Below are 27,011 nucleotides of genomic sequence, written 5' to 3'. Positions count from 1 at the left end.
TAAATTGAAGGAAAGCAAATCAATTACCACTCTATGTCTCTACCTATCATAAATATAATCATAATTAAATATAAATATACTGGTATAAGAAATAAAAAAACACTTATAAAAATTTTAAATACAAAAATTTATTATTAAATTCAAAATTTATAAGTGAAATTCACAACATCAGGGAAAATTACTGTTACTTGAAAACAAAGTAAAGTTTAATTAATTCTTGAATCAAATTAAGTAAAATTAAATCAAAATTAATTTATCACAAAATTCAAGAAAATTAATTCAATCAAAATTCAAAAGTGTTAGGCAATAATTGAAATCAGAAATTAATTCACAAGTGCTAAACAACAATAAATCTTGAAAAGAATTCTAAGTAAATGCAAATTAATTCACAAATGTTAAATTTAATTAAATGTGCAATGATTAAGCAATGAAAATAACTAAGTCAATTAAATTGTGAATGCAAACGAAAATATAAAATAAAAAGACACACTTCAATAAGAAAATGAAATAGTGCACAAACAATGGAACAATCACAAACACAAAAATCAGCAATGTGTAAAAGTGTAAATATTTTCACTCAAAACATCAGTTTTTACCAAACCTTCGTAAACACCTGTTATTAGTTAACCACTGTTCCTAACAATTATTAGTTAACCACACTCCTTATCCATTATTAGTTAAACACAATTCCTATCCGTTATTAGTTGCAACTAATAAAAATATAACACTTTACCTTTTTGGTATACCAACTTCTTTCTCTGCTGCAGTCTTGTCTTACACAATTTCACAAAAACCAGCCGCCGTTACGAAATAATGTCTGTTCAGATTCCACAAAAGAAACTAAATAATAATAAATAAACTCTAAGAAATATCAAATATGAAATTCTCACAAGTTACGAGTGACCAATTTACGTTATGCTAACCCTCTTACGCCGGAGCGGTAAATAAAAAATTGTCTCCCGTATGCCGGAGGGGTTTCGGAGTGAGCGCAGAAGCGGAAAAAATATTTTTTTACAAAAATCACAGCGCGCTTAGTTTTCAAGATTAAGAGTTCATTTTTGGCTCCTTTTTTTGTCATTGCCTGAAGTTTAGTATTCAATCATCAGAAATGAAAATAATTATCATTATCATATATAAATAATGCGATATATGATAGTGCAAAAACGAAATTTCATATATAATTGTATTCAAATCGCGCTGTGCGCAAAACGGTTAAAGGTAACAAGTTACTTTTTTTTCGTTGTAATTTACACTAAATTGCGATCATTTTGGTATATAAAACATTGTAAAACAATAAAAGCAACACAGAGAAAATATTATCACAAAATAATGCATGAATTCGTAACGCGCGGACGTAAACATATTCAAAATTCACCAAATCTAAATATTGTCCTAGAGACTTCCAATTTCTTTCAAAATGAAGACAAATGATTGAATATTACTATACTGTAAGAGTATTAGCTTACAATTGCAGTTTTCGAACATATATGATGAGTTAAAGTTGACCGAATGTTGAATTTTTTTATATATATATTGTTTATATGCAATTATTTCGGAAATAAGAAAAGCTATAACCTTCAAATATTTTTCGTTTTATTCTACATGAAATTGCACACATTTTCATATATAAAACTCTATGAAATGCCTAATATGAAACGGAGCAAATATTCCGAGAATGGTACGTAAGCATTTCGGAGATTTGTGGCGGAGAATCCGCGCGCGGAGGGAAGGAAAGATTTTTTTTTAAATTCACCATAAATCTAAATATTTTGCTAGAGACTTCGAATTTGTTTCAAGATGAAGATAAATGACTGAATATTACTAGACTGTAAGAGTTTTAGCTTACAATTGCGTTTTTCGACCATTTCGGTAGAGTCAAAGTTGACCGAACGTGGGTTTTTTTTCTATTTATCGTGATTTATATGCAAATATTTCAAAAATGAGAAACGTTACAACCTTCAATTATTTTTAGTTGTATTCTACATGAAATTGCGCACATTTTCATATATAAAACTTTATGTAACGGCTAATTTAAAATGGTGCAAACATTACCACAATCACACGTATGATTTTTTCGGAAGAGTTACTGCGCGGACATAAAGAAAATGTTATTTTTTTCATAAATTCACCATAAATCGAAATATTGTGCTAGAGACTTCCAATTTGTTGCAAAATGAAGGTAAATGCTTTAATATTACTAGAATATAAGCGTTTTAGCTTACAATTGCGTTTTTTGACCATTTCGGTAGAGTCAAAGTTGACCAAAGGTTGAAATTTTGTCAATTATCGTTATTTATATGAAAATATCTCAAAACTGATAAAAGCTAACACCATGGGTTGTTTTTAGTTATATTGTGCATGAAATTGCGCACATTTCCATATATAAAAGTTTATATAACGGCTAATTTTAAAATGGTGCAAACATTACCACAATCGCATGTATGATTTTTTTCGGAAGAGTTACCGCGCGGACGTAAGGAAAGGTTTTTTCATAAATTCACCATAAATCGAAATATTGTGCTAGAGACTTCCAATTAGTTGCAAAATGAAGGTAAATGATTGAATATTACTAAATTATAAGAGTTTTAGCTTACAATTGCGTTTTTCGACCATTTCGGTAGAGTCAAAGTTGACCGAAGGTTGAAATTTTGGCAATTATCGTTATTTATATGAAAATCTCTCAAAACTGATAAAAGCTACAATCATGAGTATTTTATTGTTGTATTCTACATAAAAATGCCAACATTTTCATATATAATTCTTCATGTAACGGCTAATTTACAATGGTACAAAAATTATGTCAAAGTGACAAAATAATTTCCGAGATGTGTCACAGATACTTTTTAGTGCGGCAAGAAAGAAATTCGCGCTTGCGCGCCTGCGTAACGATTGTAAACAAAACAACACCTTGATCCGTGAACTCCCAGCATCCCCCAAGGTGCGTGATTCAAAAGTTTTAGGCTGGTAGGCCTATAAGTATTTTTCCGCGAATTTAAAAAAAAACTTTTGTAAGTCGACGTAAAATACGTCCAGTCGGCACACGAGAGACAAAAAATGTTGACGTAAAATACGTCCAGTCGGCGTAAGAGGGCTAATATAATCTCGATGAGAGAGAGAGAGAGAGAGAGAGAGAGAGAGAGAGAGAGAGAGAGAGAGAGAGAGAGAGGGAGATCTAACTGCCTCGAGGTTCTATGATCGAATGTAATCTTCTCATGCGAAACTGGACAGAGCAGATATGATACAAAACGTTCTTGTCACAAATGCTTCCAGTAAGTTGGAAATCTGACGCAATCTTCATAAAGAAATGAGTAACATGCACGTGGCTTTGATCTAAGACATACGCGTACGAGTCCAGTCTGTTAAAAAAAAGAAAGACGAACCTGATCGAAACGGAGTCTAAGCGATAATTAAGATTGACCTGTTTTGATAACAAAGCAAGACTCCAGCTCGCTTGCTATCACACGTGTTGACAGATTAGGGAAGCAAACGGAGATCTCTCTCTTTTTACGTTATATATATATTCTTTTACAACATGCAATGTAAAATCTGAACACACATTTTAAAACATCCTATTCTAAGCTATCTAGGAACCTGAAAAAATGTTGCATAATCTAGATGACATTTCAAAGAGGAAAAACATGCATTTTGAAAGTAGCAATATATAATATACCTCCCCCCCAGAAGATTCTTTATCACGGTGTTGAATCCAACGATTCGCAACGAGATAAATAATCAGCAACTAAATTGTTTTTGCCACTAATGTGCTGCACTCTTAAGTTATACTGTTGCAGCCACAAAGACCACCTGGTCAGTCTTTGATTATGGTTTTTCATTTTCTGGATAAATGATAGTGGATTATGATCAGACAACACTAATATTTCTTCATTCCTAGGTCTATTCACATACACTTCAAATTTTTTCAATGCGGTGATTAAGGCTAAAGTTTCCTCCTCAATTGTCGAATATACTTTTTGATGTTTTTTCAATTTTGTAGACATGAAGCACACAGGATGGTAGATATTATTTTCATCTTCTTGAAGTAGAACAGCTCCAACACCACAGTCCGATGCATCAACTTGTATCACAAATTTCTTGTCGAAGTCTGGAGCTTGAAGTACTGGTCTTGAAGTTAAAATGGCTTTTACCTTCTCAAAAGATTCTTGACACTCTGGAGTCCAAATAAACTTAGCTTTTGGACTAGTTAATTCTGTCAAGGGAGCTACTACGGCTGAGAAATTTGGGCAAAAACGACGATAGAAACCAGCCATGCCTAAAAATCTCTGTAGCTGTTTCCTGGTAGTAGGTGGGGTAGCCTTACGGATACCTTCTACATTAGCATTTACTGGAGCAAGAAGGCCTTTCCCAACTTCAAACCCAAGATACTGTACAGTTGCCTTTCCAAACTCACTCTTCTCTAAGTTGACTGTTAATCCTGCTTCTTGTAGTTTCTTGAAAACTTTCCTCAGAATCTTCAGATGTTCTTCCCACGTTGTAGAGTAAATCCGATGTCATCTAGGTATACACCTACTCCTTCTATTGATCCTAGCAGTTGATCCATCACTCGTTGAAATGTTGTGGGTGCATTCATCACACCAAACGGCAGAACAGTATACTGATATAGTCCAAAAGGAGTAATAAAAGCTGACAGCAACTTCGCATTCTCATCTAAGGGAATTTGATAATATCCTTTCAACAAGTCTATCTTGGAAACAAACTTGGCTTGCCCAATATTATCAAGTAACTGGTCTATAAGAGGCAAAGGATAATTATCAGCCACACTGATAGAATTCAGCTTCCTATAATCAGTACACATCCTAAATGAACCATCTGGTTTCTTCACTAACACACATGGAGAACTGAAGTGACTTGAACTGGGTTCTGCTAATCCATGTTGCAGCAAATACTCAACTTCTTTCTTCAAAACATCTCGATGATACGGAGATAAGCGATATGCTCTTTGCTTGAAAGGTTTTCCATCTTCTTGAATCTTGATTTCATGCTTGGTCAGATCAGTACGTCTAGGCACATCTGAAAAAATTTCTGGAAAACTTCTAATTACTTCACTTAAGTCTTCACCCCATTCAACCCTCAGATGTTTCAGTTTATCCTCCAAATTTTCCAAAATTGAAGAATTATTCATCTTGCTTGCAGTTCCCAATTCGTAGCCATCATCGTCTTCTGTAGATAAAGTTGTTTGGGTTACTGACACAGTTTCAGTTTTAGTTTCTGAGAAATAAGGTTTCAAGAGGTTCACATGTATCTTCCTTTGTTTTCTTCTTCTTTCTGGTGTTTCAATCACATAAGTTCTATCACTTAACTTCTTAATTATCTTGTAAGGACCTTGAAATTTATTAGTGAGGGAAAATCTCTTGACAGGTAAGAACACTAACACTTGTTGACCAACACTAAAACTTCTTAGCTTAGCCTTAGCATCAAATCTCCTTTTCCTTTTCTCTTGATTCATTTTCAAGTTTTCTAAAGAGAATTTTCTAATCTCTTTCAACCTTTTCCTTAAATTCTTCACATACTCTCCTTGGCTTTCCTCTTGATTTTCTTCCCAATTTTCTGCAAGAATCTTCAACGGTCCTCTAATTTCTCTTCCAAATATCATCTCATTAGGTGAACATCCCATACTTTCTTGGTAAGCATTCCTAATTTCAAACAACATTAATGGTAAACCAACATCCCATTCTCTTCCTGACTCAGAACAATACTTTGTCAGCATACTTTTCAATGTCTGGTGGAACCTTTCTAAGGCACCTTGAGTTTCTGGATGATAAGCAGTGGATAACTGTTGTTTCACTCCTAACAAATTCATCACATCCTGGAATAACTTTGAAGTAAAGTTTGTTCCTCTGTTACTTTGTACTATTTCTGGTATTCCAAACTTTGAAAAAAACTCCACAAGTTTTTCAGCAACTATCTTGGCCGATATGTTTCTAACAGGAATTGCTTCTGGATACCTTGTCACAGGACACATTAATGTCAACAGATACTCATTTCCTTTCTTTGTCTTCGGCAATGGTCCAACCATATCTATAATCACTTTGCTAAAGGGTTCTCCTCTAACTTCTATAGGTTGTAGGGGGCTTTCTTGATGGTTTTATTCGGTTTTCCAGCTATCTGGCAGGTATGACACTAACGACAAAACCTGCTAACATCTTTGTGAAGGCCAGGCCAGAAAAAATATTTCATGATCTTCTCCACAGTCTTCCTGATTCCCATATGTCCAGACTCATGAGCTACTGCAACCACTTGCTTTCTCAACAGATATGGAATCAAAATTTGATGATATTCGCCCCATACAGCATCTCCTGGTATATCTGTAGGTCTATACTTCCTCATCAGCAAACCTTCCTTCAGATAGTAACAGGTAGGAGTTTGTTGCATCTCTTCTCGATCAACAACTCTGAAGAACAAATCAGTTAACAATGCATCCTTCTTCTGCAAGTCCATCAGCTTCTCTCTTGTCACTTGACCAACTTCAAGGGTTGAATTCTCAATATCTGCTAACTCAGCTACTGTAGTTTCACTACTGTTTTCAGTAACACTTTGACTACTCGGAGTCTCTTCAGGAACATCAGGTTCTTCTTCGTCGTCGTCGTCTTCTTCATCTTCTTGGGAAATCACTTCTTGGTCAGCACTATGGGAAACTTCACTTCCCTGGAACAATTCTTCTAAGCACAAAGATCCTTCACTTGATCCTTCTTGGGTGGTAAATCCTCAGTTTCTTCACTTACAGTCGTAGTCCTCTTCATACTTCTGGTAGTTACACAACTAGGAAACAGGTGGGGGTTATTCTTCTCCAACTCTACTGTAGGACTAATCCTCAATGGTTTGTCTGTCACTACAGGACAAGGAATAAATGGCACACCACCAACTTCATTCCCCAACAGAACATGTATACCTTCTACAGCCAGTGAGTCCTTTACAGCAAAATCAACATTCCCTGTCACCAATTCACATGACAGGTGTAAGCGGCATATAGGAGTTACTTCCTCTCCTCCTATACCCTTCAAAATAACTGAATCTCCTGTGAGATTCTTCTCCAACTGAGGGTGAGAACCACGTACTACCACACTATGGTTACTCCCTGTATCACGTAATATCTTGACTGGTACCTGCATACTTCCTTCTTGAGTTGACAGCATACCCTCATAGATATATGGCTTAAAAGCCTCCACACTGCGAAGCCACTCACTGCTTGAGGTAACATTTACACTGGTTGCTAAACATTCAGCTTGTTTAGTTTCATTCTTCTCTGGAGTCTGATTCTTTCCCACACTGCTCTTCGTAGTTTGTTTCACCTGGTCACCTTTTACAACTTGACCAACTGGTTTTGACTGCTGTTGATTCCGGTAACACTCTTGACTGTAGTGTCCTACTCTTCTACACTTGAAACAGACAACATTAGGTTTCTGTAACTGTCTTGAAAAACTGGATGAGGATTTCACATTAGTTTGCTGAGGTGTATTACCTTGTGTACTCTTGGTATTATCACTTGAAGGTTTCCCATTAAATTTGTTCCTGTTATTTGGAAAAGACTTAAAACCTGGGCGTTGTTGACTCTGGTACTTGACATTGTAATTACGCTTACTACTGATTATATTGTAATCTTCACAAAGTGTTGCAGCTTTGTCAAGTTTCTTCACTTCTCTCTCTCTTAAATAGGCTCTTATATGTTCAGGAATTCCCTTAAGATACTGTTCAAGAACAAGTAACTCTTCTAACTCATCAAAAGTTTTAACTTTAGCAGCTTCTACCCAACGTTTGAAACACCTTCTCACTTTGTAAGCATAATCTAAGAATGTTCCCTTCTCATCTTTTCTTAAATTTCTGAATCTTTCATTGTAGTACTCTGGGGTCATCTGGTAAACTTGTAGCACACTGCATTTAAGTACCTGGTAGTCTTTACACTGATCAGCTGTTAAGGCTAGATAAGCACTTCTCCCTTTACCAATTAAGACACTTTGTAGCAAAACTGACCATTTATCCTCTGGCCATCCCATACCTGGAGCCACTTTCTCAAAGTGATCAAAAAACTCATCTGGAGCTTCTTCAGTAAACTTAGGGATTAACTTCTGTACTCTCACTACATCAAATACAGGGTCTTGATCACCTTGGTTAGGGTTAGACGGTGTTACAGGTAATGTGGATCTAGCGTTTATCAATTCCATTTCCCTTTCATGTCTTGCGATTTCTCTTTCCTCTTCTGCTGCTTTTTCTTCTTCTCTTTCTCTTCTTTCTTGTTTTTCCCTGTCTATTCTTTCTCTTTCAGCTTGCATTCTCTCTCTTTCAGCAAGCATTTTTAGCATAATCAAATTCTCCTCTGCTTCAATGCGTCTAAGCTCTAACTCTGCATTAATTTTCTCTTTCTTTTATGCTTGCTTATTTATGAGATCAGCACGTGCTACATTCAACAACTCTTGAGCCAATTCTAACTCATCTTCATCAGTTATTCTACCAGAGTTTATCAATGATTCCATAGCAATACATCTTATTTGTGCCTTTACCATACTAGTAGACACATAACCACCACATGCCTCTGCTAAAGCGCTCCACTGTGCTCTAGTCAGAGTGGTTTCAGACAAAACTTGGATGGAGGGGGCTGCTAAAAATTCCTGAACATTGAACTGAGCCATTTTCCTCTAAGTTATCAACTTACAATTCAATACAATAAATGCAAAACAAAAACTATATGGTTACTCTCCTAACAAAATATATCCCTAACACCACCAGTATATTCTAGAGTGATAATGAAATCTGCTTTCCCGGGTCTGGGCACCATTAAACAATGTTACGAAGTGCCAAGTATCTGGTTACCATTTATCAATTATTACCTCACCAAAAGCCAGACACCTGAACCCTCATAACACGTTTAAACGACTGAATACTCTAAAGGCAACAGTGATCCCTTAACACTTACCAGTATTGCAGAAAATCAGACTAAGTCCATCAAAACAGGTGTGAGGTAATCTTGTAAGTAATTAAATTAATCAAAGGGCTTCACTCCATCAACAACTTTAAAACTCTAAGTATTTCCCTGATTTCAGAAGTCTAAGTACTTCCCTGGTTCTAAGTCACTTCAAATAAATTGAAGGAAAGCAAATCAATTACCACTCTATGTCTCTACCTATCATAAATATAATCATAATTAAATATAAATATATTGGTATAAGAAATTAAAAAAAACACTTATAAACATTTTAAATACAAAAATTTATTATTAAATTCAAAATTTATAAGTGAAATTCACAACATCAGGGAAAATTACTGTTACTTGAAAACAAAGTAAAGTTTAATTAATTCTTGAATCAAATTAAGTAAAATTAAATCAAAATTAATTTATCACAAAATTCAAGAAAATTAATTCAATCAAAATTCAAAAGTGTTAGGCAATAATTGAAATCAGAAATTAATTCACAAGTGCTAAGCAACAATAAATCTTGAAAAGAATTCTAAGTAAATGCAAATTAATTTACAAATGTTAAATTTAATTAAATGTGCAATGATTAAGCAATGAAAATAAATAAGTCAATTAAATTGTGAATGCAAACGAAAATATAAAATAAAAAGACACACTTCAATAAGAAAATGAAATAGTGCACAAACAATGGAACAATCACAAACACAAAAATCAGCAATGTGTAAAAGTGTAAATATTTTCACTCAAAACATCAGTTTTTACCAAACCTTCGTAAACACCTGTTATTAGTTAACCACTGTTCCTAACAATTATTAGTTAACCACACTCCTTATCCATTATTAGTTAAACACAATTCCTATCCGTTATTAGTTGCAACTAATAAAAATATAACACTTTACCTTTTTGGTATACCAACTTCTTTCTTTGCTGCAGTCTTGTCTTACACAATTTCACAAAAAACAGGCCCCGTTACGAAATAATGTCTGTTCAGATTCCACAAAAGAAACTAAATAATAATAAATAAACTCTAAGAAATATCAAATATGAAATTCTCACAAGTTACGAGTGACCAATTTACGTTACGTTAATATAATCTCGATGTCGAGTGAGAGAGAGAGAGAGAGAGAGAGAGAGGGAGATCTAACTGCCTCGAGGTTCTGTGATTGAATGTAATCTTCTCATGCGAAACTGGACAGAGCAGATATGATACAAAACGTTCTTGTCACGAATGCTTCCAGTAAGTTGGAAATCTGACGCAATCTTCATAAAGAAATGAGTAACATGCACGTGGCTTTGATCTAAGACATACGCGTACAAGTCCAGTCTGTTAAAAAAAAAGAAAGACGAACCCGATCGAAACGGAGTCTAAGCGATAATTAAGATTGACATGTTTTGATAACAACGCAAGACTCCAGCTCGCTCGTTATCACACGTGTTGACAGATTAGGGAAGCAAAAGGAGATCTCTCTCTTTTTACGTTATATATATATTCTTTTACAACATGCAATGCGAAATCTGAACACACATTTTAAAACATCTGAAAAAATGTTGCATAATCTACATGACATTTCAAAGAGGGGAAACATGCATTTTGAAAGTAGCAATATAAATTAAAATTATATATTATAGGTTTATATAATAATATATATAATTTTTAAAATCATTTTTATTTTTTATTTATATAATTAATTTATTTTTTATTTTTATTTATATATATATAGATTTTTTTTATATATATATATGTATATAGTATACATATACATATGTATATATATGATATATATATATATATATATATATATATATATATATATATATATATATATATATATATATATATATATATATATAATATATATATAGTATAGGATATATATATATATATATATATATATATATATATATATAATATATTATATATATATAAATGTATATATATATATATATATATATATATATATATGCCAAAAAAATATAAAAAAGTATGTACTATATTTCAGACTGTCGTCTCTTTCTTCGGGTAGGTAATGAATGAGAAAAGGTACAGAAAAGGCGGTATTTATACCAAGAGGTCCTTTTACAGGTAAGCTGTTTCACTAGATCACCCCAGTTGATCATTTCTCTATAATCTTCTTAAGTGTTGAAGTAAATTTTATCTATGATATCTGAATCCCAGGCGTCCTTTGTGATGTTCATTACCTTTCTTTGTTTAATCAATGCTAACTCCACCATTTAGCATTTTGTACCGAAATTTGCTGATATAAATTATATGTGACAAATTCCAGTTTATTCTGTGGTTATGGTTACTTATATTGTTAAAAATAGCAAAGCTCTGTTGTCCATACCCAACTGAATGTTTATGTTGTATTACTCTGTGGGGATGTGATTTTCCTGTCAAACTGATATAAGATTGGTAACAGTCCAGGCTTGGGACTTCATTTACTCCTGGTTTTGGGGATTGGCTTTTGTTGGATGCTATCAGGGATTTGGCTAGGGTATTTGGGTAGGTAAAGGCAAAAGGGTTAGCTTTTCCGAGAGTGTGTGTCACTGTCTTAATCCTGTCCAGGTGTGGGATTTTTATTTTATTGTTGGGTGTCTCTCTGGTCTTGTCTTAATGTGTCTGTATAAAATTACGTTTGCTTTATGAATCGCTTTCTCAATTATATGGTCAGGGTACCTTAAAGATGAAAGCTGCTTATGAATTAGTTCAAATTCTTTTTCCAGGAAATATGGATAACAAATTCGTTTGGCTATTAAGAAATAGATTGCTGTCTACGCCTAACTTGATAGAAATGTGTATGAAAGGGAGAATGTTGGTTTTCTGTACATGGTAAATTTGTATTCTGTCGTGTCTCTAATTATTAGAACATCAAGAAAAGGAATTTTGTTGTCTGTTTCCCATTCAACTTTAAATCTGATGCTGGGTACTAATGCATTTAATTTTGAAAGGAATTCTTTGAAATTGCCCCACCTATTATCCCAAAATGTTAGAATATCATCTACATGTCTCATCCACAGCATGTCTTTAGGTTTTAATGCAGCCCATATATAGATTGGGTTTCAAAGCGTCCCTTATATAGATTGGCTAAAACAAGACTTTAAAGAGCTACCAATGCTACACTCGAATTCTTTATTATAGAATGAATCCCTGAATGAAAATGCGTTATTAGATACACGTAATTCAATTAGTTTTATTATTTTGTCAAGGGCCAGTGGGAAATGATCTGAATAGGGGGCTAATTTTTCCCTCAAAAACTGTAGAACGTCCTGTATTGGTACTTTTGTTAATAGGGAATCTACATCAAGGCTTATAAGTTTTGTTATGAAGTGGTATATGCGCTTCCTTGAATTTGTTGGTAGTTCCAAATGGCTAGCTAACCTCCTTTCCCCTTTCTTAGGCGCTTTTGCTTTTCTCCCAGTCACATTAAACATTCCAATGATTTTTGTAACAAATTCAGAGCAGCACATATACCACTTCACAACATAAAAGTTTTATGCCTTGATGTAGATTCCCTATTCACAAAAGTACCAATACAGGACGTTTTACAGTTTTTGAGGGAAAAATTAAATCCCTATTCAGATTATTTCCCACTGGCCCTTGAGTCCTGTTTTAGCCAATCTATATATGGAATACTTTGAAAATACAGTAATAAATGCTATAAAACCGAAAAACATAAACATACTGTGGATGAGATATGTAGATGATATTCTAATATTTTGGGTTAACAGGACGGGCAATTTCAACGAATTCTTTTCAAAATTAAATGCATTAGTGCCCATCATTATATTTAAAGTTGAATGGGAAACAGACAGCAAAATTCCTTTTCTTGATGTTTAATAATTACAGACACGACAGAATACAAATTCCCCCCCCAAAAAAACAACATTCTCACTTCCATACATTCATTATTTTAGTTATGCCATTTCTATTAGATATGCATAGCCAGCAATCTATTCTAAGGAACCTTATGAATTTGTTCCCCAGATTTCATGGAAAAAGATTTCGAACTAATTCGTAAGTAGCTTTCGTCTACCCTGACCATATAATTGAGAAAGCAATTCATAAAGCAAACGTAATTTTCGACCGGCCCGATCAAGACAAAACTAGAAAAACACCCAACAATAAAATAAAAATCCCACACCTTGACAGGTTTAAGACAGTGACACAGACTCTCGGAAAATCTAACCCTTTTGCCTTTACCTACCCAAATACCCTAGCCAAATCCCTGATTAGCATCCAACGAAAGCCAATCCCCAAAGACAGGAGTAAACGAAGTCCCAAGCCTGGACTGTTACCAATCTTATATTGGTTTGACAGGAAAATCACGTCCCAAGAGAGTAATACAACATACTGGTCAGTTAGGTATGGACAACAGAGCTTAGCTGTTTAAACCATATAAATAAACTGAAACTTGTCATATAATTTATAGCAGCAAATGTCGGTATAAAAGACAAATGGTGGAGTCGGCCTTGATTAAACAAAGGTAATGAACATCGCGAAGGGCACCTGGGACTCGGATATCATAGAAAAAATCTTCATTCAACCAACGCTTAAGAAGATTAAAGAGAAATTATCAACTAGGGTGATCTAGTGAAACAGCTTACCTGTAGAAGGACCTCTTGGTATAAATACTGCCTTTTCTACTTTCTATATTTTGGCATTTTATGGACTCCTTTTATTGGATGGAATTCTGTTGTAACAGAACATTTTTACCAGTCATATATGTGTATATAATATATATATATATATATATATATATATATATATATATATATATATATATATATATAATAATATAATATATATGTGTACATATATATATATATATCTATATTTTTATATATATATATATATAGTATATATATATATATATATATATATATGTATATTGTGACGAAGTACCAAGTATCTGGTTATTACACTTACCATTCATTAATTGTTACCTCACAACAGCCAGACACCTGAACCTTCATCACAGGTATTAAACGACTGAATACTCTAAAGGCAACAGTATTCCCTTAAACAACTTACCAGTATTGCAGAAAATCAGACTAAGTTTATCAAAACAGGTGCCCTTTAATTAATTAAATTAATTAAAGGGCATAACTCCATCAACAACTTTAAAAGTCTAAGTATTTCCCTGATTTCAGAAGTCTAAGTAACTCCCTGGCTCTAACTCACTTCAAGTAAATTGAAGGAAAACAGCTTAAATTACCACTCTATGTTTCTACCTAACATAAATATAATCATATTTATACACTGGTGTACAAAAAAAAACTTATAAAAATTTTAAATAAAATAATTCATTATCAAACTCAAAATTTATAAGTGAAATTCACAATATCAGGGAAAATTACTATTACTTGAAAACGAAGCAAAGCTTAATTAATTCTTGAATCAATTAATTAAAATTAAATCAAAAATAATTTATCACAAAATTCAAGAAAATTAATTGATTCGAAATTCAAAAGTGTTAGGCAATAATTAAAATTTGGAAATTAACTCACAAGTGCTAAACAACAATGAAACTTGAAAAGAATTCTAAGTACATGCAAATTAATTCGCAAGTGTTAAATTCAATTAAATGTGCAACGATTAATTAATGAAAACAATTAAGTTAATCGAATTGTGAATGCAAATGAAAACAGAAAAATGTGGAAAATACAAAAATTGTAGAAAGTATTAATCACACAGAATATAAAATAAAAACACACACACTTCAAAAGAAAAATATGAATAAATGCACACAAAAAAATCACTTCAAATGAAACAAACAAAACATAAAAATTTGCAATGTGTAAAAATTGAAATAGTTTCACTCAAACCAATGCAACTATTAGTTTAAATTTTTACCAAACCACTGTTACTATTAGTTCTCTAAACCATTGTAATTATTAGTTATTAGTTGCAACTAATAAAAATATAACACACTTTACCTTGGTATAGCAATTTCTTTCTGCTGCAGCTTGTTTCACAGTTTCACAATTCACAATATTTCAAAAAGGTGCAACTGGTATATACTGGTTCATAATGTTTTAATTTGCCACATGATTTAGAGCTACTTCCGTTGCTGGAACCCTTGTGCTTCGTAGGTTGCACAGGAGTTTAATAATTCCTAAGACACATATTGTGATCAACATAACGGCTACCATAACCGCAGTCACTGGAACTGTGTAGCGTTCGAAGAAAAATTCATCTTCGTCATTATCCTCCAACGGTGGGACCGTAACCCTCTCTAATGTAGGCGGAACTTGAACCGCCTCATGGTTTTCATTTAAGTGTTTCATGAACACCTTCGTCGATGAGTTGTACACACGACGGCTAGGCACCATAAACCACTCCGAGATAACGCAGCAGGAACCATCGAACATCTGTGACCCCTGTAGTTGGAGTGAGTTGTTGTCTTCGTTGCATATAGTTGAAATCCTGCATCTGGCGCAGAAGGCCGCTGTCGTTGTCTCCGTTGTCACCACTTGATATGGGTCAGAAAATTCTCTTGAGTCGGTATACCCTCGTGAGCTAACTCTAGTTCACAACCTGACAGGTCAACGCATCTTAGAGTAAATATCCTACTTTCACACACGTATCTATCATAGGCTAACACACCCTGCTTTATAGTCAACTGCTGAGGACTGGAATTCCTCTCCTAATATATACATGATTTCTACCCCTGTCCAAACAACTACTGATCCCTTGAAAGCACTAGGAAACGGTCTAAATATATATCTATGAAATGGTTTTTTATCACTAACTGGTATATCAACAAGTAGACCCTTATCTGATAATTGTACTCTTAAAATCCCATAGTATCTTTAAAGATCTCCCGTAAAAATAAATTTGATCCCCATTCATATCCTGCGTCTTTTAAGGTTGACTCCAAAGTTCCTAACGGCAACATTACTCAGCAAAGATTCGGTTTCTCTTTCAATGTTCGCTAGTGTAGTGTGTATAGTGAAAAACATAATGGTGATATACAGGTCTTCCCGAAACCCCTTCACTGTTGCGTGTAATATATTACACGATTTTCATAATTCAATAAACCCATTTTCTAATTTCTCATTTCTCCCTCTAAGAGAAGTCAGAGCTCTCCCATCTTCGGCTAGTTCCGCCTCTAATTTCACGACCTTCACTAACTCGTTATTGCTATTCCGGCTATGGCCACTATAGCTATATGCCCCCGTCCGCCAACAGCTGCACCGCCCTTTTCTGTCTCTTAGACGGGTCCCGCCCCCCGGCTGGCTTTATTTCTGGGACCCAAGTGAGTGTTTCTGCAATCTTGCCTTGCACCCTCTTTGCAGTAATTCTTATTTCTGTTAAAAGTCGACCCAATGATCCGGAAAGATTTCTTGTAGTCTCAACCCTGTTCAACGTGTTCATCAGTCCTTCGACTTTGTTATGCGATTCTTCGAGTTCCAATCTGGCTGAACCCAAACTCGAATTCAATGCTCAGTGTTACTTTATCAGACGACAACCACACCAGGTGGTCTTCCTCAATTAGCACTCCGGGACCCAGTTGTACTTTTGTCTTCGCGAGCGCCATCAACCCCAGGGCGATGATTAAGCAATATCTCAGCATCTGAACGTGAACGAGACCAGAAAAGACAAGAAAAAAACCTGTCAGTCATCTAATTCTTCAAGATGACATTTACGTCAAGTCACATACAAAAAAAAATTCAACTTTCCCCATTACCAAATATATTACGTATCCTCACGGAATTTGCTGCCGCAGCATATCCTATCCACCAGAATTGACCCCTTACATTCATCCCAATAGAACCATATTCCTCCAAATTGTCCCTAGGACATCCACAAAGGTACCCAAAAGTTGTCCTCGAAGACAACTCATTCATAATACTGCCACATATATGTAAAACCGCATAACCACCTAGTCGGGATATAAACCACAGAAAACCACAATTCAACCATTATATATCGCCAAATATAACCACTGGTGAATATAAAAATACAACCCCTTCATAGGGACCCATAAAACCAGGTCGTAAAACCACAGATCACCGCCAAAAATTATAACCAAAAAAAAAAAAAAAAAAAAAAAATTCAGCCCCAAAAATTCACCAAAAAAACCGCAAAAATTCGGCCCCAATAAAGCCATACACACAGAAACCACCACAGGCTTGTCATAATATTTCTCAGCTTAACAGAAATTTGCCATACTTTTCAACCTGATTTTCCACGTGAAATAATTACCTCTGGTTTTTACGCCAAATCGCCACAGTTTGCGCATAGTAGGAAAAATAGCAGAAAAAATTAAATTGAAAAAAAAAAACATTAAATTAAACTGACTAAACACATTTCTCCATCAATTTGCAAAACCAGGAAAAAATGCAACTGTGCGATATTATATTAGGTACCACAACCAACTCTTTTCCGTTTTGATATATTGGTTAATTTCGACCAACCTGTTTTTTCCTCTAAGACTATAAATCTGTTTCCAGTCTTTTCCTCAACGACTCTAAAAAGACCCTCAAATTTGGTACCCAATTTGTAATTTAGTTCATTTCTCATGTTGATTTTCAGAAATACCTTGTCTCCAACATTGATTTTAGGATCAGATGTTCTGCTACTACTTCTTTCTACCATTTCTCGGGTCGTGGCCTCGAGATTATGGCTGAAACAAGCATGTCTCTCTCTCGCTGTAGATATTAATGCTTCAATTGTATCTTCCCCATGATGAGGTTTAGTTAACAGATCGAATGTGCCTCGTGCTGGGCAACCAAACAAAGCTTCAAAAGGAGACATTTTAATGGAATCACTAACAATAGTGTTAATATTATGTCTAACAACATCAATATATCTATCCCAGTTTTTATCATTACCACCTACAGTCTTCCTGAGAGCTTTGAGCACTTTCCTGTTTGCTCGTTCACACAACCCATTAGCTTTAGGTCTGTGTGGAATAACTATTACTTTCTGCATCCCCATGACTTCCGCCAAACATTCTAAAATTTTGTTTACAAATTCTCTGCCATTGTCGGTCAATAAAACCTCGGGTGAGCCATATCTGCAAATGATACCATTGAAAAATGCTATAGCTACTTCTTCAGCAGTTTTATGTTTAAGTGGAAAAATTTCTACTATCCTCGTAAGTTCATCTATTATTACTAACAAGTACTTATTCGCATATCTAGATTCACAAAAATTTCCTAGGATATCCATATGTATTCTCCAAAAAGGTCTACTTGGTATTGGATACGACCCTAATTTGCAGGAAGTTATCCTTGCAGGTTTGCATGCATTGCATACTGTACAGTTTTTCACAAAATTTTCCACATCTTTCCCAATGTTTTTCCAAATATATTTAGCACGCACCTCATTATACGTTTTTTCTATCCCCAAGTGTGGACTACCGAACCTGCAATGTACTATATCCAAAACCACTGGAATTAGGACTTTCGGAATCACGATCTGTGTCGGGCCTCCTTTATTTTCATCAGTCCTCAATTTATATTTAATTTTCCTGACCAACAGATTACCTTCTAACTCTAAACCCGAAAAAGGTGACTTATAACATTTCCTGAATAATTAAGCCTCTAAGAAAAGCTTTTGCGTCCGCCAAAATTTCATCTTAATCTTGCCTTTGCTCTATGAGACTCATATCCCATTCTATGGAATCTCTAGTGACTAGCGCAGACCTCTCATCTTTTCATCACCTATCACCAAGCCCATACAACAAACGCTGTGGACACACATACAGACACGCCTTGTGGAGTGCCTGGCAATGATGGGCGACCGCATGATCTGATCATGTGATCTCTGAGGTGTCGCCAACCTCAGGTCGCATAGGTCATCATTCCTGGCTGTTTTTCATTTCAGCATTCTTCAAGGAGCCTAGCGCTTGTCACTAAGCGCCTGTCTCCAACCGGAACAAGCTGAGATTAACAATTCACTACCACAGCTTTTTTAAGATATATATATATATATATATATATATATATATATATATATATATATATATATATATACATATATAATATATATATATATATTATATATATATATTAAGGGCCGTCTATATATATACACGTATATATGTGTGTGTGTGTGTGTGTTTGTGTGTGTGTGTGTGTGTGTGTGTGTGTTGAAGTAACTTTAGAATAACATGCAAAACAGAAAGTAAATAAAATAAAAAATAAATAAATAAAGTTAACAATATTTCCAAGAACTAGAAATTCCATTTTACTTAAAACAATATTTTTTAAAAGTCCGGGAGGTTTAGAAGCCATTTTGGGAGACAGGAGACTAAGCAGGACTACAGAAGAATCCCAGCAAATCCAGGATATCGAGAAGATCAATGTCACCCTTCGTCTTTCCCTCACTGAACCATCCTCCACTCAGTGTTTGTAAAATCAGCATTGCCAGTAATGTAGATAACGGCCTCTCCCTCCTAGTTCTAATAATGAAACGATTTGAAACCTTGATGCCGTGTTTGAACTGTTTTCTTTGGCTTGTATATTGTAGTAAACCCTTCATCAACATTTCCAGTTTTTCTCCTTGTGATAATTTTATATAATTATGTATACTTGTAAGGAAGCCAAAGTTCAGGTTGCCCGAGATCCACCAACCTTGACTACATTATTGCAACTATATATCACTTCTTTCCCTCTGTTACAAATACTACTCACTCAAATTGCCATTGTCCTACCAATATTATTTTCTTTATAACTCCCACAATCACTGGTTCACTATCCACTTCCAAAATGACAGCTTATAACGCTATAACTACTGCTATGATTTACTGCTTAACTGACTAAAAGTGCTACTATAGCTAATACTTATGCAAATAAAACTACTTAAAATGTGGCTAACATTATTTTTCCTGGGAACAGATAACTCAAGAAGGGTTTGAACTGCTTTCACTTTCAAAGAACTTGGATGATGGGTGTAACGTCCCAAAGAATGCAGCCAAGGGCAAGTTCTGCTTCAAAGCAGGTGAGAGAAAGAGAGAGAGCAAAAGGGAATTAGTTATTTTAATAATACCAATTGTTAAAAGATTTGTAAAAAGCTAAGAGATTGATAGAGATGCAAGAACCCTCTCCCTCAAACAACCTACTCCACAGGAGATGGACGTGTCAATGAGGTCCTGTCCTTGACCTCTTTCCATGTATTGTGGGCTCGTGAGCACAACAGAGTGGCAAAGATCCTCAAGGACCTTCGTCCAAGAGCTAAAGATGAAGAACTTTACCAGGAAACCAGGAGGATCATTACAGCAGAGCTCCAACACATCACCTACAATGAGTTCCTCCCAAGTGTGATACGTGAGTGTTGTTACTATTATGATGACTATTAGTAAAGCTAATTCTGCTATTAAGATGCAGATCAACTGTTTCTTTCTGGTAAAAGCTACACATTTTTCATATATATTGCAGCTATTGAGCTAAACACTGATTTCTATGCCTGGTTGTTGCTCCAATGTGGTGGGTTGCATTCAAGGGGCTGAAGGGAATTGGACTAGAAATCTCAGTCCTCGGTTATCTGTGGGGTTTCCAATCTCGGTGGGGTGCTGATAAGCGAAAACCTCCATTACCCGAAACTCGGCAATTTATGGCACTTATGGCACTGAGTTTCAAATAATGATGCCAAAAACTGGTTAATGGTACCTCTGTCAGGTATGTTATGATGCCATAACTCTATTATCAGCACCTTATGGCACCGATAACTGAGACTCAGCGTTTTATGACGCCATAAATCATAGACTTTATAGCGCTAGACATGCGCCATAAAACTGGACCGCCATCAATAGAGTCTGCCAATAACCGGGACTGCCTGTATGTAACATCTTAGGAGTCACCTCGTTCAAGGGATAAAGGCACTTAAGCAAGATAAAAAGTAATTTTAACTGTCTGATAACACTATCTCTTCTCTCTCACAGCCTTTCCGATCTTAGCAGCTCAAGGAATGCTTCCCAAGACAGGACAAACCCAAACAAAATCATACAATCCTACAGTAGATGCTACAATCACCAATTCCTTCTCAACTGCTGCCTACCGCTTTGGGCACAGTGAAATAAGGGTTAGTATGAGAGTTTGATGTTATATGGATGGATGCTAGTATGTACTGACATTACTCAAAAATAGTAAAATGCACTAACACTAGCACCCCTCTGGCCTTATGTAAATATTAATAGTCTTTTTTCATCTCCAAGGATTCCATCAGGCACATAAAGGAGAATGGAAACATTGAGGATGATGAACTTTCCAGTAAATTCTTCAACCCTTTCGACCTCTATGATCAAAATACCATGGGGGACATAGCTAGAGGAGAAACAAGCAGCAATTCTAAGATGGTGGACCAGTTCTTCACAAAGGAGGTAAGATTTGTCAGTTCAGAGTTTTCAAAGTTAAACAACAATAAAAACCATAGATGCATCATTTAACAGCCTTTATCAGGGAAATGAGGTCATAGGATGTCTTACAAATGGAAAAATTCATAAAAGTCATGGGACACAACTGAAAAAAAATAGAAAACTATAGTCTTCTGATTGCAGGTAACAGGAAAGCTATTCCGAGGCCCCTTTGGCTTTGGGCTAGACCTGCTAGCTCTGAACATCCAGCGAGGCAGAGACCATGGGCTTCCAGGCTACACAAAATGGCTGGCCAAATGTGGATATCGAAATTTCAACAAATTTGAAGACCTTTCTCGCGTTATGTCCAACAACACCATCGCAGCCCTGAAGAGTGTTTACAAGTAAGAATTACAGTTACTGCAACTACCACTTTACTACTACTCCTAAAGAATAAATGTCCTGGTAGGAAGGTGTCTCAGACCCAGATAATAGGGCACAGACAATTTTTTAGAAAATTAGTTGCAATAACTGTGGCAGCAGTACCTACTACCACCACTATTATCACAATGACTATTTCCCCTTCTACAAATAATTTTATGTTACTCATTTTTAGTCTGTGGTAACTTGTCCTATGACTTTCTTCAGTCTTTGGATTGAATACCCGTGCTCAACAGAACTTATAGCATGCACGTCTTTGAAACCCAGTGTGTCACAGCTGACCCAAGTCACTGAATTATGAACCAGCTGAGAGCAAATGGGTTTAGGCTAGAAGGAAAGTTCCTTCTGGTGGGGCCTCATGACAGGGGAAGAGTTGATTTGTTAATAAGATTACTGTAATGGGTTGCAGGAAACTAATCCCTAAATGCTAGCTTAGAACTAAAAGTGTCATATTCTGGAAACACATGCCAAAAGGGGAAAAGCCGCATGGATGTCATCCCTTTCTCTTCTCCCCAGATCTGTACATGACATAGACTTGTACCCAGGAGGGATCTCTGAAACACACTTGGAAGGAGGGATCCTCGGCCCAACTTTCACCTGTCTACTGACTGATCAGTTCAAGAGGATGAAATTTGGTGATCGCTTTTGGTATGAAGAGAGAGGCCAAGCTGGGTCATTCACGAAGGGTGAGTTGAGTTATTACTTACTGAAGCTATTTGTTGGTAATTGAATGATTTGTTAATCATTGTAATGAATTAAATAAAATGACGAGTTCATAATTTATAAATAATAAAATTCTACGGGATATGGATTATAAATAAGATTTATTAATAAAATTAGAGGTATATATATATATATATATATATATATATATATATATATATATATATATATATAAAGCTCTGTGTTTGTTAAGTCTTTTATATACTATAACCAGACCTAGAATCTTAGAGGACGTGGTATAATTCCATTACAGCATGCAGAACTGCACATTTCCATGGTGATGTTATCCAGGGTTTAAATCACACACACACAGAATTTCCATGTTCCTTAAAGTGCAACAGTCAACGGGACAGCCAACCTACTGAGATTCAGGACCTCTGTAACACGGTTTTTTGGACTTTGCTCTTTGTCAAAGCATCGGATGTAGCTGAAAGTTGACATATGTATATTTTACAACCACACACAAATTTTGTCAGCATTATCAATAACCTAAACCCAATAGTTTTAATTTTATAGAGTAAAAATTATCTAGCCGACGCCATGGTCAATGATTACGAGCCAAGTGTCTAAAAACATTCATTACGTAAGCAAAGTAAATACCTTTTAACGAAATGTTGCCCCGCCCATCCACTAAACAGAAACTCATTCTCCTTGTTCCATCGGCTCTGAAACCCGAAGATTTTATGAATGGCGGAACGATACATAGATGTGGGTGGGGTATCTGTGCTAGTGTAGTAATACTACTGTAGCAGTAGTAACACAACAGTATATGCGTAATATACATGAATTAAACGTTTAGGCCAACTGCTGGGATCCTTGAGGATCATTTAGCACTTCTTACAACTACTCGAGAAATGAGTTTTTATAGCCAGAAGTTAAATTTTGTAATCCAACAATGCCCATGATACCCTTCAGTGTTATCCTGAATTATAACGAGGCCAAAGTGGGTGGAGCCTCATGAAGTTATCATTCTGACGATAATTACTGGTGAAGGTTTAAAACCAAAATACAGTACCGGCTATTTTTTTTCAGTAAATAGGTAGATAGCCAATAAATAAAAATTGCTTGACATTGGATATAGCAGTTATCAAATCAAGCTTGTCTACTATGTTTTTGAAAATTACCAACTATTCCCTACATCTTGTCAATCTCATTGTGACCTATAAAGTAGACTGTAATTTCTTAGGAAACTTATTTGGGGAGTTAGACTAATAATCGAAGTGTTTTTGTATTTATTAACATATTTTGTTGGTTTGTTCATTATGACAATTATCAGTGGAGAGGTTTCAGAGTTCATAAAGGTGTGCTGCTTTGCTTGTATTTAAATTTGTTTGTCATTCTTGCCAGAGGTATAGCCTTCGTTACGTATAGCCAATCATCCATCGAGAAAGAGGGAAGAAATACTGTCATAAGTTACGTAACGAGTGCGTTCGAAACTTTTTCTCTGAGTAAGTTGGCCCGTCTTAAAAAAAAAGTCACTTTTACTTTGTAAGTACCAAATTTATTCAACCTACGTAATGCAGAATGCAGTCAAAATTTATGTGTACATATAATGTGTATTCTGAATAAGCGCTATATTTATGAAATGCATAGATAAAAAGTTATTGCGAAAAAACCGTGTTACAGAGGCCCTGAAGCTCATAGTAGTAGCTTTTCACAGCCCAAGTTTGAAGAAAAAAAACCAGACAGAAGTGAACATGGAGATAAAAGCAAGAGAGCAATGACCCTGAAAGCCTAAGGGCACTGCAAAGAACCTCAATACTGCTCACATTTTACTAAATAAGGCAAACTGTAAGCAGCTGACCTGCAATGTCTTTCTTGCAAGGGTCTTGAGAAACTGATGTGAGCAGTGATGGGTCACAACGAGACCGACAGCCACCAGCCTGAATACGGGAGGCATCGAGAAACAACGTCTCTACTTATTGTAGGGCAGATACTAGAACTGGATGAGGCCTTCACTACCAGAGCCTTGGGGATACCAGAGCAGCAATGGGTCTCAACAAGACCTAGAGCCACAGAAATTACCTTAATTCTCTCAAAGTTGTTGGGCTAATACAAATGATGAACCTCTGAGTGCCACTGACGTAACCTTGATTATTTTCCATCTGAGTGACTGCAAAATATACATGAGTGTTTTTATGTGGGTCATTGCGCAAAATCTTCCTTGAATTAGCTTTTGTTGAGACGATAGAAACATCGCTGACTCTCAATAGGCACAAAAACCAGCAGAATAATCTGGATTCTTTTCATCTATTATGCCAAGAATGCTTATGGCTTTATTTGTTTGTTTGTATGGTGTTTTTACGTTGCATGGAACCAGTGGTTATTCAGCAACGGGACCAACGGCTTTACGTGACTTCCGAACCACGTCGAGAGTGAACTTCTATCACCAGAAATACACATCTCTCACTCCTCAATGGAATGGCCGAGAATCGAACTCGCGACCACAGAAGTGGGACTTTATGTTTCCTCTGTGATGAGAACTGGACAATGCCTTTCTTACTACGGCCTCTGTAAACTAGTATACGCAGTGATGGGTTAGGGTGACAAGTTTTTTTTATTAATTGCATAAAAGCACAGAAACAGATGTTATTGCAAGTGTCGTTATATATAGCTGGTCATACATGGAACTGAGTGAACTGGTATAAAGACCATTGGGTCTAACCAAGTTTCAAAGCCATCAAAATGACCTCAAATACTTCTTGATTACAGTAGTGCAGTAACACTACAAGCACTCTTATTTTGTCAAAGGTTGCAGCACAAGAATTCTCTTTTTGCAGAGGCATTAGTAAACTAGGTGAACTACGAGCAGCCTTAAATGCACCAAAAATTACTTCCATTCTCTTCCTCCATTGCAGACCAAATTCAAGAACTGCACCAGGTCTCCCTTGCGAGGGTCATGTGCAACAACATTCCGGAACTGAAGAGGATCCAGCGCTTTCCGCTTCTGGAACCAGGACCCAAAAACCCAGTTCTGCCCTGCGAGTGTCACAGCAGCCTCATTCCAAACTATGACCTTACCCCTTGGAGGAATACATAAGATCTCGGCTGGGCTGCTCCTATTATTTCTATGTTTTGTTATAAATATTTGTGTGTATTTTTCTTGATGTAATTAATATATATATATATATATTTATTAGATATAATTAAGAATATATATATAGATAATAATATATATTATATAATATATATATATATTTATATAATTTGTCTTTTCAATTTCATGTATTCATTATTTTATTTGACCTCTATTTATCACTTATTAAATTAATCACTTATAAACTTGTTGTATTCGTCATCATCCGTGAATTATTTCCCATATACATTAAGGTGATCTTTATATTTCTAATTAATCTTTCCTGAAAATATCATGTATAATGTGTAGCTTAGTATAAAGTGGCGTACTGTAAGACGCAAGATATGTGGGCAGTCCAGTTGCACATGAAGTGTGAGAAAGGGACACTGCTAAAAACAGCACTTTGTATGTAACATATACTTCCACCAAACCAATGAACAGTACATGGATGAAATTTTCTTAATGTATGAGAGGGTTTTCGTGGCAAAGAAGTTGTCAGCTAAACTTTCAGTGAATGACACTTATGATACGTCATTTATACCACAATTAAGGAAGATAGTGAACAAACATTTCCCAGCAGTTGATATCAAATTCATCTTAAGGAATCCAAAAACCATAGGTGGATTCTTTCGACACAAAGAAAAATTGCCTACTTAAATGCGGTCTGGCCTAGTTTACTTGTATACTTGCTGTTCGTGCAACGAACAGACTTACATGGGGAGCACTAGCCAACTGCTCAAAGTCCGATGTGACTCACACATTGGCATTAGTTACCGCACAGGGATGAAGCTTTCTAGAAACCATCCACAAATATGCATATGCAAAATCAACTACGATGATTTTAAGATCATCTTATCCAGCCTTAATAAGAACCACCTCCTTATACTAGAATCCTTGGCCAACAATGCAGCAGTTCTAATATACATTACTTAGACTGCCCACTCTTATTTTTCCTTAGTTATCTCGACTCCTTCCCGCTCTGGCAAACCTTTCAGAAACCGAACCTCTTGGGGTAAGGTTTGTTTAAAAGTTTTTAATTTTTTTTTTTCTTAGTCTTTAATACAGTGTGTTTTAAGTTTTTTGTGCTTATTTGTACATTTTATAGCCTTGAAAATGAGACCATAGTCATGAAACGTCGGCAATGATAAAGCAACCGAAGTATTGAGCTGTTTTGCCTCTTCACCTGTTACATGAAGGGGACTAGCCTCGGCCTCTTATTGGATGTATATACCGGGTGTTTCGAAATTAGAGGCCCCCCCCCCCTCCACAGAACAAATAGAAAGTTATGAATTTTTCTGCTATAGCCTATCTCCAAGTACATTGTCTTAAGTTTCTATTAAGCTATTTTTCATTTCACATTTCTAGTATTTTCAGACTGAGTGACGGAGTTAGATACAGCCATGGCTAACGACTTGGAGGAAATCAGATGGATTGACCGAATCTGGGCTATAACCTTCTGAGGCGCCAGGGATGCTGGCGCATCCTTCATTTCACATTCCTGGATAGCTAAATACATGAAAAGAGATGAATCCTTTATTAAAAG

At 35.6% G+C, this 27,011-nt stretch overlaps 1 protein-coding gene across 1 annotated transcript in view; it reads left to right on the top strand.

Annotated features, from left to right (window-relative positions):
- LOC135216595 (chorion peroxidase-like) overlaps positions 1–25,434 on the top strand; it is a 32,589-nt gene extending 7,155 nt beyond the window's left edge. Inside the window, exons 5-13 of the mRNA XM_064251974.1 lie at positions 15,207–15,318; positions 16,001–16,185; positions 19,775–19,877; positions 20,006–20,203; positions 20,818–20,957; positions 21,091–21,255; positions 21,433–21,632; positions 22,186–22,355; positions 25,251–25,434. Coding sequence (XP_064108044.1) covers positions 15,207–15,318; positions 16,001–16,185; positions 19,775–19,877; positions 20,006–20,203; positions 20,818–20,957; positions 21,091–21,255; positions 21,433–21,632; positions 22,186–22,355; positions 25,251–25,432 — 1,455 coding nt within the window. The 3' untranslated portion in view covers positions 25,433–25,434. The remainder of the gene's footprint in view (positions 1–15,206; positions 15,319–16,000; positions 16,186–19,774; positions 19,878–20,005; positions 20,204–20,817; positions 20,958–21,090; positions 21,256–21,432; positions 21,633–22,185; positions 22,356–25,250) is intronic.
- Positions 25,435–27,011: the final 1,577 nt, after the last annotated feature.

This window comes from Macrobrachium nipponense, chromosome 6 (assembly GCF_015104395.2).
Source record: "Macrobrachium nipponense isolate FS-2020 chromosome 6, ASM1510439v2, whole genome shotgun sequence".
NCBI lineage: Eukaryota > Metazoa > Arthropoda > Malacostraca > Decapoda > Palaemonidae > Macrobrachium > Macrobrachium nipponense.
Note: the sequence above shows the minus strand (reverse complement) of the source record. Positions and strands in the feature narration are given on the sequence as shown.